This window comes from Aulonocara sp. 'chitande type north' Nkhata Bay, linkage group LG5 (genome assembly GCF_057382095.1).
Source record: "Aulonocara sp. 'chitande type north' Nkhata Bay isolate Kocher_YH1m ecotype deep benthic linkage group LG5, A_spYH_male_GT1.1, whole genome shotgun sequence".
Classification (NCBI taxonomy): domain Eukaryota; kingdom Metazoa; phylum Chordata; class Actinopteri; order Cichliformes; family Cichlidae; genus Aulonocara; species Aulonocara sp. 'chitande type north' Nkhata Bay.
In genome coordinates, this window is record NC_141348.1 from 29,802,760 (window position 1) to 29,820,818 (window position 18,059).

At 39.8% G+C, this 18,059-nt stretch overlaps 2 protein-coding genes across 13 annotated transcripts in view; one reads left to right on the forward strand and one right to left on the reverse strand.

Annotated features, from left to right (window-relative positions):
- Positions 1-4,935, forward strand: part of ca16b (carbonic anhydrase XVI b) — a 110,685-nt gene extending 105,750 nt beyond the window's left edge. Inside the window, exons 28-29 of the mRNA XM_086292872.1 lie at positions 1,385-1,520; positions 2,390-4,935. Of these exons, the coding sequence (XP_086148998.1) occupies positions 1,385-1,520; positions 2,390-2,536 (283 nt within the window). The 3' untranslated portion in view covers positions 2,537-4,935. The remainder of the gene's footprint in view (positions 1-1,384; positions 1,521-2,389) is intronic.
- Positions 4,936-6,402: 1,467 nt separating this feature from the next.
- cadpsb (Ca2+-dependent activator protein for secretion b) overlaps positions 6,403-18,059 on the reverse strand; it is a 66,526-nt gene continuing 54,869 nt past the window's right edge. For all 12 annotated transcript variants that reach the window (XM_086292879.1, XM_086292878.1, XM_086292877.1 and 9 more), the window contains 11 exons: positions 16,833-16,989; positions 16,574-16,715; positions 15,651-15,812; positions 14,210-14,365; positions 13,916-14,063; positions 13,735-13,809; positions 13,544-13,627; positions 13,256-13,288; positions 12,979-13,086; positions 7,945-8,049; positions 6,403-7,701 (listed from right to left, as the gene is read on the reverse strand). In XM_086292879.1, the coding sequence (XP_086149005.1) occupies positions 7,525-7,701; positions 7,945-8,049; positions 12,979-13,086; positions 13,256-13,288; positions 13,544-13,627; positions 13,735-13,809; positions 13,916-14,063; positions 14,210-14,365; positions 15,651-15,812; positions 16,574-16,715; positions 16,833-16,989 (1,347 nt within the window). In that variant the 3' untranslated portion in view covers positions 6,403-7,524. The remainder of the gene's footprint in view (positions 7,702-7,944; positions 8,050-12,978; positions 13,087-13,255; positions 13,289-13,543; positions 13,628-13,734; positions 13,810-13,915; positions 14,064-14,209; positions 14,366-15,650; positions 15,813-16,573; positions 16,716-16,832; positions 16,990-18,059) is intronic.

Here is an 18,059-nt window from a genome sequence, read left to right on the forward strand (position 1 = left end):
TCCATGGCTTGGGCTTTGAAAAATCCTTAAGTGTGTGCACTTGGAGGATAAACCAAAACGCCAGAAGTGTTTTTAGTAACCAGGCAACCAAAACGTTTTCCATGTTCCCAGCTGATGTCTTTCCTCCAGACGTCTGTACAAATACTTAGCTGCTGTTGGTAACAGCAGCGCCTATCAGAATAGTTCTCATTGCACAATGTCCTCAAAATGAAAAATAAATCTGTTTGCTCCCTGTAGTTGTCAAAGAGCAAAAAAACAGCCCCAGTGTTCCCCCACTCATTTATATACTAGGTGTGAACATGATGGGATGCTTATGACTTACAAGGGAAGCTGTATGCAGCCAGGTTTTTGCTTTCTTTGATTCAGTGCAGTGATGATTTTTTTTTCTTTATAAATTAACTTGTTGTGAGTCTTGCAGAAAGACACCCAGTAGTATTAGAGGTCAGTGGGAAACACATCTTACTGCCCAATTAATTTAATTTGCTTACAACTTTGCCTTTAAATTGGCACTGTACCTTTTATTTTATATTAATTAATTTGACGTTTTTCTCACTTTTACTTATTCAGTTATTTACAGTGGTGGCAAATGTAGTTGTGACCTCCATCAGTGCTTTCTATATGCAACTGCATGCATGACTCTTAACTGGTAATGTTAAACCATTCAATCAAACATTATGCAGTTCAACTGGATTCTAGTGCAGAGACTGCCGAGGCATTGTGATTCAAGTGTACTCGCTGACAGCCCTTTCTCTCAGTGTCCGATAACCTTGAGTGATACTGTGTTGTGACATGTCAGTCTTTAGAGCACACAATGAAGATCACAATGATCTAACCTCAGTTTAAGAGTGATATAAGCACAAGGAACTATTCAATGTGAAAGGGACATGGCAAAGTGAAACCGTTAACTTTGGGGGAGGGAGGAAGAACCTTTCCGACGTCTTTGACTAGTATGCATGTGCAGGGCAAAAATAACAATTTATGACACTTAATAATTTTGCCATGCCTAATTAACCCTTTGGTATGAGTTTGTGGTCACAAGCGCTACATTCAAGTCTTCCTTAATAGAACATGATGTTCATTTTGTCCCAATTAGAGTTGAATAAATAAGAAAGCAAAGTTTACTTTTAGGCCTGGCAACATTTTACTTGATAAGTTGCTGCAGAACGAACGTGTAGTGTTTGCGGTTTAAAAAAACCAACAAAACCAAAACAGTAGTCCAGAAACCAGCAGTGACTATGCATAACGTCAGCAGCTTATTTGTAGTAGCTGTATTCAAGCTATAAAGCGACATACAAGAAATTAGCCCTACATATGCAGTCATTAAGGCGATAACACAAAAATAGGAAAACAGCCAGCAGAGCTGATTCTGGGTATCTCCTCTCAGGTATGGAGCAGTGTCAGCAGGAATGCTCTGTGCCCTCACCACGCTGTCCCAGCAGCTGGAGAACGAGGGTGTTGTCGACATCTATCAGGTGGCTAAGATGATCAATCTCATGAGGCCAGGAGTCTTCACTGACATAGTAAGTTCACACTGTGGTAAAACATCGAGTGCCTAAAATTTTGTGTTACAATTGTCAAATATTTTTATCATTTTTTTTTTCCTTTAACAAGCACGTCAAACACCTTTGAAGTTGAAGTGGATTGTCTGCTTGCACAGTGCTTTACTGTGTAGTCTACTGTCACCATTTTCCATAAAACCCAACTAAAAACGAGTATCTGCTCCGAATGGGCCTCTGAATTAATGCTAAATGTTGCTCTGTATCTGCCGGAAGTATAAATAGATTTGGATTGGGTTGCTAACACCTTTTGCATATCAACTTCATTAGCTTGCGATTGACATTGTTGCGTTTACAGCTTGTTCTGCTGCCCCCAAGTGGCCAGAAAGTCAATTAATACTGCCTTAAGCTGCATTTACTGCTGCATTGATTATTTTCTTGTCAACAGCAGGCAGAAAAACAGGCTGGCAGATACACAAATTGCCAGGTGTCTTCACATCAAGCACACTTTTCATTCAGCAGAGATGGAGCTCCATTAGTATTCTTGGCTTTGTCCAGTTTTCCTTAAGCTCTGTTTTCTTCACCAATTCCTGACAAAATGTCTTTGGCTTTAGCTGCTAAATGCCTCATGGTGTTCACCATCTAGTATAATTTTTTTTAAAGCTTTCTATGGTATGTGGTGAGAATTCATAAATGGATCATTTGGGCAAAAAGGCTGGCGAACTGGATGTTTCTACTTTTTAGGTGACTCACTGCAAAAGTTACTTTCATTCATCTGTTTGTAACAGAAACGTCCTTTGATGGTGGTACCTAGACATGCTTGTGATTATATTAAAAAAATTAAGTGATCTTTAGAGTGAACTTGGTGCCTATTTTTGTGTTTGTGTGCACAGGAGCAGTACCAGTACCTTTACAAAGCCATGCTCAGCCTGGTCAGTAACCGAGAGTGTGGCCTGAGCCCCATGCACATGGACACTAATGGGGCGGTGGTGATCGCAGACGAGTCGGACCCCGCAGAGAGCATGGAGTCGCTCGTCTGAGGACATTCTTACAGGCACTTAATTTGTAAAAATCCGAGAACATTTCTGAGGCCTTTTTGCCAGACTATTGATTAAAATGAATAACCTTATTACTTTTTATACTGATAAAAGTTTTTTGATATTTATGTTTTTGTCCTTTATTTCTTGTCTTAAATGTTATCCTGCTGAGCGTTTGCACCTGTTTTAATTTGACACGAGGAATAAGCAGCTCTGTCCAGTTTGCACTATACTATCAGTGTTACTGCCTAAAATCCAGTGAGCAAAAGTATGACATCATTAAATCCTGGCATCGCGAGGAAACTCGGATCTTGGACCGCGCTGAGACAAACGCGAGGCACGAAGGCCGGGATGCGCTGAAGCGATCCGCTTCCTGATTGTCTCGGAACAAAACTTCACTTCATTTTACAAGCATGAATTATGTCACTTTATCACTTCAGTCAGACTAACTGTTTTGAGGCTCCGCTCCACAGGGGTGAAGCTTTTTATCTCGTGAGAGACTCACACCTGCCTATATATTATTTCCCCAGTATCTCACTGCTGTCTTGTAAAATGTACCTATGGCTTATTTTGTTAAAGTGTGTTACAACATCTAATGTGAACATTTATTGCTTTTTACAGGGATTTATATTGTTATATTGTTAAATTGTTTTGTAATATATATAAATATATCTATAAATATTATATCCCTAATAGCCAGCCAATGATTGTTTTTTTTGTTTTGTTTTTTCCTTATTTGTCCACCTGCCTTGGTGTAAACTTACTTTTTTTTTTCTTTTTTTTAAATAAATGGAGATCTGTAGCTTGTCATGTATTGCCTACAAATCTCCAGCTGTGTTTTTCTTTTCTTTCTTTTTTTTTTTTTTCTTTTTTTCCAGCATTTCTTTGAGCTTTTCTAACCCAAGCGGTCCAAGCTCAGCTGTTAAACATCTGTACCAACAAAATGTAATTGCTCTACATCATTTTTTTTTCTCCATGTGTTTTTGCAATGCAGTGGATGTAACGAGAATTTATTTTTGACGCTGATCAACACCAAAATTGAATAAATGAATAAATAAAATTCACGTCAAAGTGAAAACAACTGGCAGCGGATTAGTCTTCAACATTTAAAAATCCAAATCCCACATTTTTCTGCACAAACGTTCAAGGACTTCAAGGCCACATTCACAGAGGGATCTTTGGCAGCATGTAGAAGTTGGTTGGGTTGAGTCATTTGAGGATATGTGCACATCAGTTTTGTGGATAAAGATACTGCAGTTTTGTTGTCCTTTATAATCCTGCCAAGCTGATGTGAGGAAACTGCCAGTTTTTCAAGACTTAATCTGGACTCTCTCTCCCTCTCTCTCTCTCTCTCTCTCTCTCTCTCTACATATATATAAAAAAATAAATAAATCAAAATAAAATATGGTGCATGCCTGAGCTTGAGATGTGGAGGTGAGCCTTACAAGCATAAGGTTTGTGGAAGCCCTTCACAGAAAGTAGGCAGAGAGACTTTGAGACAGGAGCTAAAAGAGGATAAACTGAGGCTGTTTTAAACTGTGAATCATTCAAGGCTGCTCCATTAGAGTGCCACAATAAAAAAGATGAAGCAGGAAATGAGTAGAAATTGCTCTCAATTAAGGAAATTCATGCTTTATAGTTCATTGTTTTACCCAATTTTACCACAGAGGAGAATCCCCGCCAGGCGTCCTGGTGAAGATGTTATTCAGTGCCTTGTTCAGATGTTTTTGGGTTTTGTTTTGTTTTTTGGGGTTTTTTTTGGATAGTTATCTTAGATAGTTATCTTTATTCGTAATGAAGTTATTGCAGGAAAATGGAACTAGGACTTGGACTTCATGGGACTGAAATTGCTCAATGTACTGTCATCACAAAGTGGATTAACTTACGGAAGGATGGACTATTTAGATTTTATTAAAAGGGGTGAATGTGTTTGCAAATTAATCGATCTGAATCTACATTCATATAAAGACATATTGATATGGGTCATTTTTCTCCCGCTGTTGATCAGTGTCAAAAAAAATTATGTTACTTCCATTTAAAATTGTAAACAAACACTGAAAAAAGTCAAATTAGGTGAAATCTTTCTGTGGGGGGGGGAGGTGATGCTTTATTTGTAACCAAAGATGTGGTCCCGCTTTGGAACATGTTATTGGTTTTATCCTGAGATCTATTAAACCAGATAGAATTTGAAATCCATATTGTTAAATCTCGCAGATTTCCCCTGTGGAAAGTGTGAACTTATCCTTTGAGCATGTTTCACTTCTAGCCTCAAACTCGCCTTCCACAAGCTCAAGATCAAAGACTTGTGTGACGAGGTTTCAAATTCCGACTGTAAATTGTATTTTATTGGACTTTACTGCGTTAGTTTGGAACTGTAATTATAACCCATTTTCAACCCTTAACATTCCTCTCTTGGTTGTGTTTTCTGAGATCGATTTTGTTTTTGTTTTTAATTCAATTTGATTTTTTTAACATGTATATTTTTTAAATTCATCTGATAACATCTATTTCCTTTCCACCCGGGAGTTTGCTAAATCCATTGAAACCCCTCTGACATTTGGAGAAACATCAAAACTCCACAGCGAAACTTTTTTTCATTTTTAAATTTTCACCTCGTGTTGGTGTGTGTGTGAGTGTGAATGCCAGCATCTTTCTCTGCTCACATTTGAAACACAAGTGCTGTAGCTTCACGCATTTACTTAAAAAGGAAAAAAAAATCTGTAACCTTTGTGATCATAGAAGTTTATATTTTCATACAAATATTTGGTTTGTACAGAGGACCTGTAACAGATTGTACTTTTGTGAAAACACCTCAGCAAAACTCCAACAAACGAAGCTGCCCTCCTGAGATCCGCCATGACGATTTAGATCAGATATCAGATATGTTGGTCTCGGATCACTTCAGCTACGCTGGTCATTAACTCTAATCTGTAACTTACGAAAATTCAAAAAAAAAAAAAAAAGGTTTTGTCAGTCACATTACGTGTTTATATGACAGTATCATAGTTATTCCTATGATGCTATTATATACCATATTATAATATACTGTCATTTAGGTAAATTGTATTGCTCTGCATTGAATAAAGTCTGGCTTTGGGTGCACTGCATCCTTGTATTACATGAAGTATGGAAAATAAAATAAGGAACCTGCTCTCCATGTCGCCCCCTGCTGTCACACTCTCACCGAACAACAGTGGTGGAAGAAGTACGCACAATCCTGTGTGTTAATATATGCAAGTGATTTGCTCATTTAAATCTTTATACACTGCCGTGTCAACCTATCACATCCTCTAATTCATATTTATACTCATGATGAAATGACTGTAAAATCCTAATACATCGAGTAACCCGAGCTATGAAATAAATGTGGTGGACTGAAATATTTCCCTGTGAAATGTAGTGGAGTAGACATATGAAGTGGCATAAAATTGAAAATCCGAATGAGCTGAAATGGCACCATAGGTTCATTTTCCCCTAATGCCGCACTTTATTTTGGCAGAAATTGGCACTGTTAAAAGTATTGTAAATTAGGGGTGGGTTTGAGTCCGCCTCGGGCTCTTTTCTCTACTCTTTCTCTCTTTCGTTTTGCTCTCCATCTGAACTGTCACTATATAAAAGGTTAAAATGGATAAATACGTGCTAGGAAAAAAATAGGCATAATTAACTTTTAGCAGTCCACACGCTCAATTTAGTCCTGTATGAATGTACAAACTGCAATACAGAGGGGAAAAACATATATTACAGAATCTAAAGATCACGGATATCCTCATACTCAAAACTACTAAATGTTGTTACTTTGCACCAGGAACTCTTTGTGTTCAGTGTTGACGGTTGTGTCCCAGGTACATCTTAGGAAACATGACAGGTGATGCACATGTACAGTAATTTTTATTTAGAGGCCACAGCTCTTGCATATTACAACTGTTGGCTTTCATAAGGCAAAAGCAAGAATGAATCCACCAGCTAATTCACACAGAAAACAGAAAGCATTTGGGGAGGGTGGGAACCCACGGGCATGCAGCAATGGCTCAGAATGCAATGTACAGCATTTTATATTTATATATATTTATATAATATATACAAAACAACAGTGAGACCCAAACAAATGCCAGACATCTCATTCTACACAATTACAGAACAAAGACGGACCAACTTTTTTTTTTTTAATAAAAAAAATTCTTTTTGCTCTTTTTCCTTGTAAAAGTGCAACTCAATTAAAATAGAACCTGTTTCAAGGCCTTTTAATGTTGAAATAAAAATAGAATCTCCCGAGTTATCAAAATGGAGCTATGAGAATATTGCATCTCTAGAATACCCACTCGAAGTTCAAGATTCCCGTTGAACCATGTCTAATTCGTAATTGAGATGAGATCACATAGCATTGACACATGATAAAAAATGCAGGTCTAGACTTACTGTCGATGTTAAGAACAGTGAGTAGACGACGGTTTATCTGTAACAGCCGTAAACAAATACAGAGGTTTTATTTTCAGTTCGAAGCAGTTGGCATTCACTTAAAAACAGACGAGACAAAGAAAAGGGTCCACACACTCATCATCACGACAATGTACCATTAATGAATGTAGAATACGACAAAGAAGCGCCATATAGGATTGCATTGGACAGGGACACACCTATTAATCTCACTCAACATTGTCAAACAAATGGTTCTCCATATTGCTTAGTAACACATAGAAATGAATTTAGAAATGAATGAATCCAAGATAGGTGCTATCTTTATCATGACACAGCTAAACTGCCAATCATGGTTATTTTTTTTAAAACATTTTTATTTTGATTTTCTTCAGTATAAGTACTATTTTTATAGTTAATAGTTCCTTCATAGGCATTTCGAGCTGACAAAGAGGTCCTAGAGTGGCTATCTGAGTTGGTACATGCATCGGTAACCAGGCTAAAGTCAAAAGTGTGAAAGGGAGGGGGTCGGGGTGAGGGAGGGTCCTAGAGGGAGGCCGGGGCTGAAGTCTCGGTGTCTAGTCGTCCTCTTCGTCCTCCTCGTCGCTGTCCTTCATGGAGATGCCTTGCATGCCTCCTTCCCTCACCGAAGCAGCGGCCTCCTCCATGGTCAGCCTGTTGCGCACCGTGTCGTACATCTTACTGTTCAGGGTGGAGTCGAGGACACCCTGCAGGCGGAAGTCCCGGTACTTTTTCTGCATGAAGACAAATATATATGTCACGTGACACGCTTCCTGCTGTGTCTACTACAAAAGAAAGTTGACATGAGATACATGGAAGTCAGAGAAATAGTGAAACCATGGGCCAGCTTTTGGATCTTAAAGGACCACGTAAGCTGCAGGAGTCCAAAACCCATCCATGTGAACCCACGGTGCTCTAAGATAGACCAAGTTAGGATTTGTAGACAAAAAAAAGTTTCCAGTTTATCAACACCTTACCTTTGTAATCCTGATGAGGATTTTTAACTGGTAGACGTGGAGCTGCTGATCCATGCGTTCAGTGAGCCAGGTCCCCAGCAGGTTCATGGTGGCAGTGTACCATTGCTGAAACACAAACACAACACTCTCCAGCAAAACACACACCCACACACATACTAAAGACACCATGACAGAAAGCTAACCTTTAAGACGCAGGTATAAAACCAGAACTAAACATGTACATTTCATAATAACATCAGCATTCAGTCACTCGGATTGAAGCTCAGTACAAAGTCTGTATCGCACTTCACAAGAAACCCATTCTTGCATGAGTCAGAACGAGCAAATAATGCAAGTTAAGAGGTTTTCGAAAAAGGGGAAATCATGTTCAAAATAAATAAAATCTCACGAGCCACAGAAGTATTACAAGCTACAGAACATGGACGTGCTTCAACTGTTTCTTTTGATCGTAGATTAAAAGATATAATACTCCAACTTCTACATGTCAGATCGCCTCATCTCTTCATCGCGTGCTTTTAACTCGGAGTTCCGGACAGCATTAAATATAAATCACTGAGCCGATATCAAAGTTAAACTTTGGAAGTTAACGCTGGTGCACTGAAGTGGTGACAACTTCAAACTGTATGGTAAAACATTAGACTTGCTACATTTCTCAAACATTTCTCTCACTTTTTGGGGGTCTCTAATTTGGATGAAAAGATCAAAACTGGTGCAACGTCTCTAGGTAGGATAGCACAACGAATGGGAACGGTGAAACAGCTAGTCTGGCTTTAACAATAGGTAAGTACAATCAAAAAGCTCAAACATAATTAACATGCTTTTTAGCTCTGAGTAAGAGAAACTGCACAATGTTAGTGCAAAACTTATCTTAGCATAAAACATGAAGCAATAAACTGTCTCCTTGCTTTGACTTCATCCATAAGAAATATTCAATTATTGTCATACTAAGAGCTAAAAGTAAAAGCAGACCTTACTGAGCTGTGTGCCAAAAACTCAGGATCCACACTGCTCTAAACACTCGGTGTCATGATGTTAAAAGTGAGGAGATATAGTCAATTTGGTCGTCTCAGACACAGATGTGGCTGTGAGCACAGAGTCTCTACCCACCTTATGTCTGTGAGGGGCAACCAATCAGAAGAAAACTGGCTTCAAGGGAGGGTAAAGGGAGCCAAGACAGCTTGTTTTTAGACAGTGGGTGAATTGAGCGGCTCCACCAAGGGCCATTAAACAACAGAAGATGATTATTCTGAGCAGTAAACCATGAAAAGCTACAGTAACAATATCCAAGAATTAAAATATCATTTTGAAATGAGCAAAATAGGTTCCCTGTCATAGAAATATGCACTCGGGTCATTTTACTAAACAACGGACTTTTAAGCTTATCCCAGTGGTCAATAAGACACACAAAAAACAGAAGAGCTTCTTTGGTGTCAAATCCCCCAACAACACTTCGCACTAAACCAACAGATGGAATCAAATTAAATTCTATGTAATGTTTACTAAAGTAAATGGAAACTGCTTGAATTTCATTTAGTGATCCCAACACACTCAAGGACACAAACAGACACACGTTTACCTTTTACACAAGGAAACTGCATTTATAGCGCTACGAAGAGATGGAAGGAGCAAGTTTATGGAATTTCCCTGAGTGCACTGATATTACAGCGACTTGAAGGAATTAATTAAAAAGAGGGAAGTCATAACGCATTGAAAAATGTATCTGTCTTGAACTGCAATTACCTTTTCAACTTCTAAAAAATGTTCAAGTCGATATTTTGTAGCAGCTGCATGGCCCATCAATTACTGAAGGCAATTACTAAGCCTTTATTTATAATTTATTCAAGTGGAAACGCGGTGCTGCGTTTGAAATGCCCTACACTGTGGATAGAAAACTACTATGGGGAATTGAAATTATAGTTTTGACACGGGTACATTAGCAAAAGAAAAATAGAATGAGAGTGAGTAAATGGTTTGCAGGCAGGGAGCAGCGGTGCTGTTTTCTTGTACCTTTTTCGCTCTCGTTTCCTTGGGGTGGCAATTTTCCAGACTGCACCAAAGTTACAAGAGAACAGCACCCATGTTTGATAGAAACGGGCGTCATACCTCCAAAAAAGGTCAACTTTAAACTTGTGAGTAGGCAGGAACGCAGAGAAGCTTTACAAGGCCCGAATTAGAGGTGGAAGGAGTTAGCTTAGTTGGTGTGTTTTTAGTTTTTAGGTTGAGGTTTATTGAGATCAGGATTAGGTGAATGGTTGAAAGGTTTGAACTTGCAGATGCCTGTCCACTTCACAGTCGAGTTGAGCGTGCAGTGCATGCAGACTTCGCGGGTGGGTGGGTGGGTGAGTGGCTGAGTACGTGCTAAGGACGACTGCTCTATGTGCAAATGAGGCAGAACTCTGAGGAGGGTCATGCTAGAAGATGTACACAGGAAGATTATTTGACTCTAAAATCATGCCAACCAACATAATGTGATAAAACAAGGCAACGCAACGCTAGAGATAAGTGCCACTTTTTGACTAGAGGAGGCAGCAGGAATGAAGTTAATCAGAAAACAGGAGATTAAAAGGATTGAAATAAATCAGCGTAAGAAAGAGAGATAAAGTAGAGCCTATGCAGCGTCTAGGAACGACTTCCACATGCATGCAAATGAATGAATGGAAATGCATTCAAATCAAAAGGAAAAAAACATTGACGGCTTCGAACTTGCTAAAACTGAAACACTCACAGCTCAAAACAAAACAAAAAAAAGTCAATTTCAACACAACGGTGCTGACTAGGATCTCAGTTGGGCACTCTGGGGCCACACGGGGGACACAAGGGGGTAAAAAGCTCCACAGTAGAAAAAATTAAGGACACACGGAGACAGGGGAGCCAGTGTGGACCTCAAAGACAAAAGCAAAACCCACTTCACAACAGCATCACTCCTGGCTCCAAATAAAAAAGAAGATTAAAAAAAAAAGTCATATTCATCTGGCACAAAAATAGAAAACCATTGTCTGTCAGACATAAAAACGTGACGTCACTGCCTCACAGAAAGAACTGAGAATCTGTCAGACACACAAAGCAATCACACGCCTGTGGAGACACAGGTCTTTACAAACAGGTTCTAAATGACATGAAGCAGACACATCACAGCATTATGTGTTGTTTGAATCACACATGGAGGACACATTTATGTCAATGTATCCCATTAGGATTATGTTTGGTAAGACAGTGCTCTCTTCCCCCTGTAACACACTGGTTCCCAACAATTCACATCCAAGTCATGCCTTTTTATGAACCCTCATTAGACCTTATACTTTTTTAACCTGCATCATGTTTTCTTCTTAGGTTGCTTTCATTAATGTTTCAAATCCCTGGAGGCAATGGAAACAGCCGTGTGGAAGTTCAGCTGCAGTTTAGCAGCGTGGGAGTTACATAAAACTGACTAAAAATGGCTCGGACCTCAGAATACTAACAATAGAAAGCTAAAGTAGATCTATTAATGCCCCCAGAGCATAAAAGTGCAAACCTGGTCCGAGCAGGTGGAAGTCATTCATCATCTGTTCTCATCAATTGTGTAAAAACAACAATAGAAAAGGGAGAAGGCGTTTGTGCTGTTTTTAGGACTATATTTATATTTGAAAAAGCTTAGTCTTTTGTGCTTTGTCCGGTTTGTTGTTTGTCATGTCTCGTTGCCCTTCGTTTCTCTTTCCCCTCACCCCAATTGTTCGCAGCAGATGGCTGCCCCTCCCTGAGCCTGGCCCTGCTGGAGGTTTGCTTGTGTTAAAAGAGAATTTTTTTTTTATTGTTGTGTTTTTTGCCACTACTATCGCCAAGTGCTTCCTCGCAGAGGATCAGTGGGTTTCTTTGTACATCGATGTAGGGTCTTTACTTTTATATAAAGAGCCTTGTGCTGACTACTGCTGTGATTTGGTGATATATAAATAAGCATGAATTGAATTCATTTTTATTAAAAGATAAAGCGATCTGTAATTGCCTATTAAAGTATTAATGAGTCAAACATGCATTGTTTCCCAATACCTTAGACTCCCGAACTCTGTTTTTTATTCAGTTTTAGCTTTTTTTTTCAAAGCATGTTTTCATTTTGTGTTCATTTTATTCCCCTTTTTACTTTCTCCTGGGGGATGCTTTGAATTGCAATGTTTATTTAAAAGGTGTTACAAAGATAAATTTGCACTTTAGGACTGAAAAGTCTGTTGCAGGTTATCATTTTTACTACCAGTGCATCTATTTTCATCTTTCTCTTGCATTTTATCTAAATGATGAAATTTGGTTTATGCTTACACTGCTGTTCACTCACCTCAGTCTAAGTTGCGCAACAGACTGCTCGGGGTGTAATTAAAAAAAGGGGGGTGTGATGTCTCCTTTCTGTTCATATTTATCATCATCGTCATGACTGATCGCATTTTCCTTGGGTGGTTGGGAACCACTGTTCTAACAGATCAAGGGTATTTGCCATGTCAGCCTCTCAGATTGACCCAGGCCCGTCCAGCAGTGCATCATTCACCCAGCGTTTTCATTTCACACACAGAAACGGCACAGGTGCTTCACTGTGGACTGACGACAAAAGGACTGAGTGGGTTTTTATTTTCATTCAGGAGGCTGACATGTTTTGTGTGGAAAGCATCTGAAAGCAGAGGACAGTGGTGACTTAAAAAATACAAGAACTTGGTGTCCTGGCGTATGATCAGTATGGACAGTTCTGTTCTTTCCACAGAGAGCACTGCTTTAGATAATCCTTTCTGAGGATGCTTTTATGGACTCTTTGGTAAGTAAAAGTTTGATTTTTTAATACACAAAGGCCCAAAAGCACTGTGGCAATGCACACCAGAATGCAGAGGGCAGCTGAGATTCGGAAAGAAAAGAGACAGAGAGACAGAAAAGTCGAGAAGGGATCAGAAAAGCCTCTTCTTCCAGGCAGAAATACATTTCCTGGTCTCAAAATGGGACTTATCCCTCTCTGCCCTGTTGTTTTGCCACATTTTGGAAGGCCCCTCCCTTTTTGTGAGGAGGAGACGGCATCTTACTTACATCAAATAACCTTTCTATATACACCTCCTCATTGACCTTATCACGAAGCATATCCTGAGAGTGGCGCACAAAGGTCACGTAGCCGTCAGCTACATCCATTCCAGGTTTCTATAAGAACAGACAAAGAATAGGGTCACGACTCAGGAGAAGAGCAAACAAGCGGCTGTACCAATAATTACTGTCTTCAAAAAGGTAGAACAAAATCACTCAGATGATATTTTGTTCAGCTCTAAATGCTCACAAACAAAACAGGAAAGTCGGAGGCTGTTAAACTTACAGGTACATCCACATATTTTGAAGCAGCTTTCACCTGAAAGTCGAAACAAAACCGTCAAACAGTGGCTGAAAGGTGAAATGTTAATTATCGCCAGATTCATTAGGGCTTGGAATATTTTACTATTAAAGATACAAAACTAGAGTTCTTTTACCCTTTTTTAACCCCCCATGAGACAAAAAAAGCAGGCTTTCAGGAAATACATTCAGTTTTTCAGAATATAAAGTGAATTTTTTTAAAGAATACTTTCAAGAAAAATAAACTGAGGGACTGAAGAAAGAAAAATCTTACCGTGAATGAAAGGAATGAAGAAAAGAGAGTGCCTTCATCATATCTGGAAATTTTGGCCAGCACTCCCTCCAATATGGCAACAAACTGAAAAACGAGAGGAATCATGAACAATCTAATAATCATATTTTAAAAAAGTCAAGTTAAATTTTTTTCTACTATTGTTATCAAAGTAAGCTGATATGAAGCTGCACCTTTGCAACCAGAAGCTGAATCATGTCCCTCACACTCTCCTCAATCAGCTCGTCTATCTGGGAGTGGAACTGTTTCTGTGGAAAGCAGAAGAATTTCCAACAAAAGTATTCACGTCAGCAAATTAAAAGCACAAAGCCTCATTGTCCAACATGCAATCATTGCCCCAGATGAAGTTTTTACCTCTTGGCCCATCTCCATAGCACACAATTTTGCTGATTGGTCCTTGGCGTCCACCATCACGTTGAACATGGTGCATAATGTTGGAGAGATGCGGAAATCTGTGGACTTGCTGCTCTTTGCCAGCTTGGACTCAAATGCCATCCTGGTGCTGCAGTGCAAATTAAAAATGATACACTCTAAAATGAAAATGTGCTGCAGATGTTCATTATGCAGAAAACAAACTCTTTGCATTTTGGAGCTTTTGTGTCTCTCGCAGTTTGTCATCATCTCCCGCACAGTCACACAAATACACACCGTTTGACACAGTTCTCGATCATGTTGCTCGACATGAGCTTGATGCGGCTCTCGAGGTGTTTGGCAAACTCCTCCTCAGGCCAGTGCAGGTCCCTGATGAAAGTCTGGAGGGCGTCCAGCTTCCAGAAGAGGTCCTCCGATGTCCCGGAGCCATTACTGCCATTGACCCAAACACACATACACAGGTCAGAAGACAAATGTCAACCTGTTACCTGGGGGGGGGGGATTAAAGGTTTGGAGGGGGTGGGGGTTGTAGTGGCAGGAGCAGAGGTGGATGCTGTGCCGCTACACTTTTTTTTTTTAACACAATTTTGCTCTGGCCATATACTGACTGGTCCACCTACGTGTCTCCTTTCCTGTTTGTTCAGGAGTTTCTGGACAGTCAGTTTATGGGCGAAAAAGGAGCGGGAAGGGTTTACTGTAACAGATCAATAACCATGCTACAGAGTATGATTATTGACTGGTATGTGAAGTGGCCACATGCAGGTAAAGTCACTGCAGATACAGTAGCTAATCACACAAAGGAGTAGGGAATGGAGGAAGTGAGGGAGGGCGTGCAAAAAAAAAAAGAAAAAAAAAAGGCATTTATAGTCAGTGTCCAAAAAACATTTAAAAAAATCTCCAAATTGGCTTCACTCATCACAGGCCCTCTCTCAACATCCATGTCCCCAGGCTGGTGGGACCCCTGGAAGGATTATCAAACAAACCATGCAGACCTTTTTAGCCATCCTGAGTAGAGCTGATTGGGAAAAGTGTTACATTTAGAGTGAGGAAGGAAAGGAGATAAAAACAGAGGCGGAGAGGTTTGAACTCCTGCCTCTAAGCCTCTCCACTTTATCATCTCCACTCCGAACCGCTCTGTCTGCCCTCCCAATCAGACTACTAGCAGGTGGTCAAGGTCAGAGATGAACCTACGGCCATGTACAATCTACAATTCGCTAAGCATCACTAGAGCAAATGTTTGTGGACAACAACTCTGGGGAGATACACATTTTGTACAATGGAGATCTTGATGTTTCAAATGGGGAACATTTTCTGCACGGTAGAACTCCAATAGCCTTAGAACTACTTTTTTTTTTTTTTTTGCTTGATTCGTTTTTTTTTTTTCAGCCTGTATCTCCACACCTCAGCTCAACAGCATGCATGTTGAGACAAATGAGAGCATTACAGCCTCTCATTTTAGAAAGCACGTCCCCATCTACTCTAACACCTCTCAGTGACCTTGGCATGAACATGAACAGCAATAAGTGGCAAGTATTCACAGGAGAAAACCGATTCAGATTTTGTTGAATTTAAATGTCAGTTTCGACTTCATTTACATTTTTTGCTACAATTTCAAAATTTGGCAAATCTTTTTTAATTGTCCTTACTCATGGGCATCTTCATACCAAGTTATCACTGCTTTCTCAGTAAATCTAAAGTGAACTAGTTGAATACACACTCAGAGTCATATATAGCAGCCATCCATGACGGGGTAGAAAAGCTAGGCATTTGTGGAAGGTTAACTGATAGTCCTGCTACTGGCACTGGCAGATTTGGTACTTTGGGAATTTGGAGGTTCACATTTGGTAGATTCACATTGGGCAGATTACTTGTTAAACTCCTGCAGAAAAGACAGACAAAAAGAAAAAAAAAGAATCCATAACAGTGGCGTGGGAGCTGCAGAAAGCAATGTAACACTCATCATAAAAGTAAAATCTGAAAATATGTGAAGACTGGAACAAAGAGTAACGCACATAAAAGGGACGGTAACTGTCAAAGACTCACATTTTACAAAAATACTCAAGAGTAAAGAGAGCTGGACACACACACATAAAGTATTAAATGCAGCGATAGAGACAAGCAAAGTAATACCGAAAACCCAAAAAATGAACACGAATAAAGACCAAGAAAATACAGGTTACCTTAATACACTTTAAATATAATCTTTGCAATGAAAGAAAAATGTGAAAGCAGACATATTAAAGCCACAACAAATAAAGTAGCAACATAACACACTGGAGGCAAATTTTTTTCTGGTAACATGTCAAAGCACACGTCATGAATGTTAGTTCACACACAGAACAACAGGGATACTATGTTTTGCCCTGACCCCAATGTGTCGGCGAGAATTGGTGAGACATACATTAATCAAGCACTATTTTCAGACTAGAAAAACCAATTTCTTCTACAGGATAAAGAGGTTGCTCAGCCCACACTTGGCTCGTTCTTTAAAAGTGAAGCTATAGGAAGCTTGGATGAACATTACAGCTGCGCTACCAGATTTTTCAGCCTCCACACAGTCAGTCAGTCTGTCATCTGCATAAAAAAGCTTTGCATCTCCAGCCATCCTACAGCCTAGCTATAAAGACGGAAGCTCCTTACTTTACAGGCTCCCAGGACTCTCTCTCAAAGCCCTTGTGAATTGATTGTGCGATGGAGGACTCCATCAGATCCACATATCTAACCACCAGAGGAGCATACAGATCTTGAAGATGTTTGTGAAACTTTCCATTGCACAGATGATCTATGAGGGGGGAAAAAAAGCGTGTTACAAAAGGATATCATACTTTTTTTTTTTTTTTTAGATGAAAATACCTGAAGGTAGCTGAAACATAAAGATGGGCCAACTGCATGAACTTACAATCTGTCCGGAGGAAGTCATTGAGCAGCTGGAAAAGGGGAAAGCTGTCCCAGCTCTCAGGTGACTGGATCTCCAGAGCGGCATCCATGTCGATGGCGTAGAGGGCCAGGAAGTTTTCTGCATGTTCCACCATAAGGTCTGTCCACCATGCAAATGCCTAGAGACACAGCAGGAGGGAAAGCAAACAGGTGAACAAGTCCTCTTGTTAAAAGATGAGAGGGAAAGGAGGGAATAATAAACACTACTGGACAGTATCGCTCTTAAAAGGAAATACCACTGGGTTGATGCATGTTTGGTGTGTTGAGAGAATAGTTTGGCATTTCGGCAAATATCCTTACCCTTTCTTGCTGGGACTTGATTTTTCATACGTTGGATGTAACACTTGAATATGAAGCTAAAGTCAGAAGCTGGTTGGGTTTACTTAGTTTAAACACTTGAAACAGAGGGAAGCAGCTAGACTACCAGGGTCTCACAGCACAGGGTAAGAGGCAGGGCACACTCCTGGTTTTTAAGTGGGCTTTTTGTATTACCTACACTAATTGGCAGGTCACACAGTATTCATATGCACAAGTTTGCTAGCATCACTGTATAACCTAGCGCTTCTCTTTCTCAACCAAGCATTGATGATACATTTCCTGTTATAGTAGAAAACATATAAAGCCGAATGCACCACAGACCACCCTCTCAAATGATTTCAGTAATTGCAAAACCTGCCTGTAGCTATTTGCATTTGTTTATCTGTGATCTGGTTAGCATTTTAAAATTGAGTGTAAACAGAGTTGCCAGAAGACTGATTTACTACCTTTGAGCAGTCCAGCTGCTTCTCTCTGTTACAGGTGTCCATTAGACGTCCCCTGTTATTTAATTTGAGAAGATATTTGGTTATATTTGTGGATACCGAATGACTTTTCCGTGCCTTGTGTGAATTCTGTAATTGCCGGGTATTTCCTTTCAAATGAACAGAAATTCTATCACAGCTGTCAGCTTGTGTGCTTGTGTATGTTTTCCATGGCATACAACTAGATCAAATCCACAGCTCTTCCTAATTGGTACATGAATTCAAATCCAGATTATACTTGGGAGAAGATTTGCACAGTGGGGTTGCATCTTTGTGCCTTCTATTCATGACAGTATCTTTACATCTAGGGTGCTCTTCTCATGCAAACGTGGATCTCCCTGCATGCTTTTCTCTCCAGCTGAGAGATGAGGGGGTCCACCATTCACATC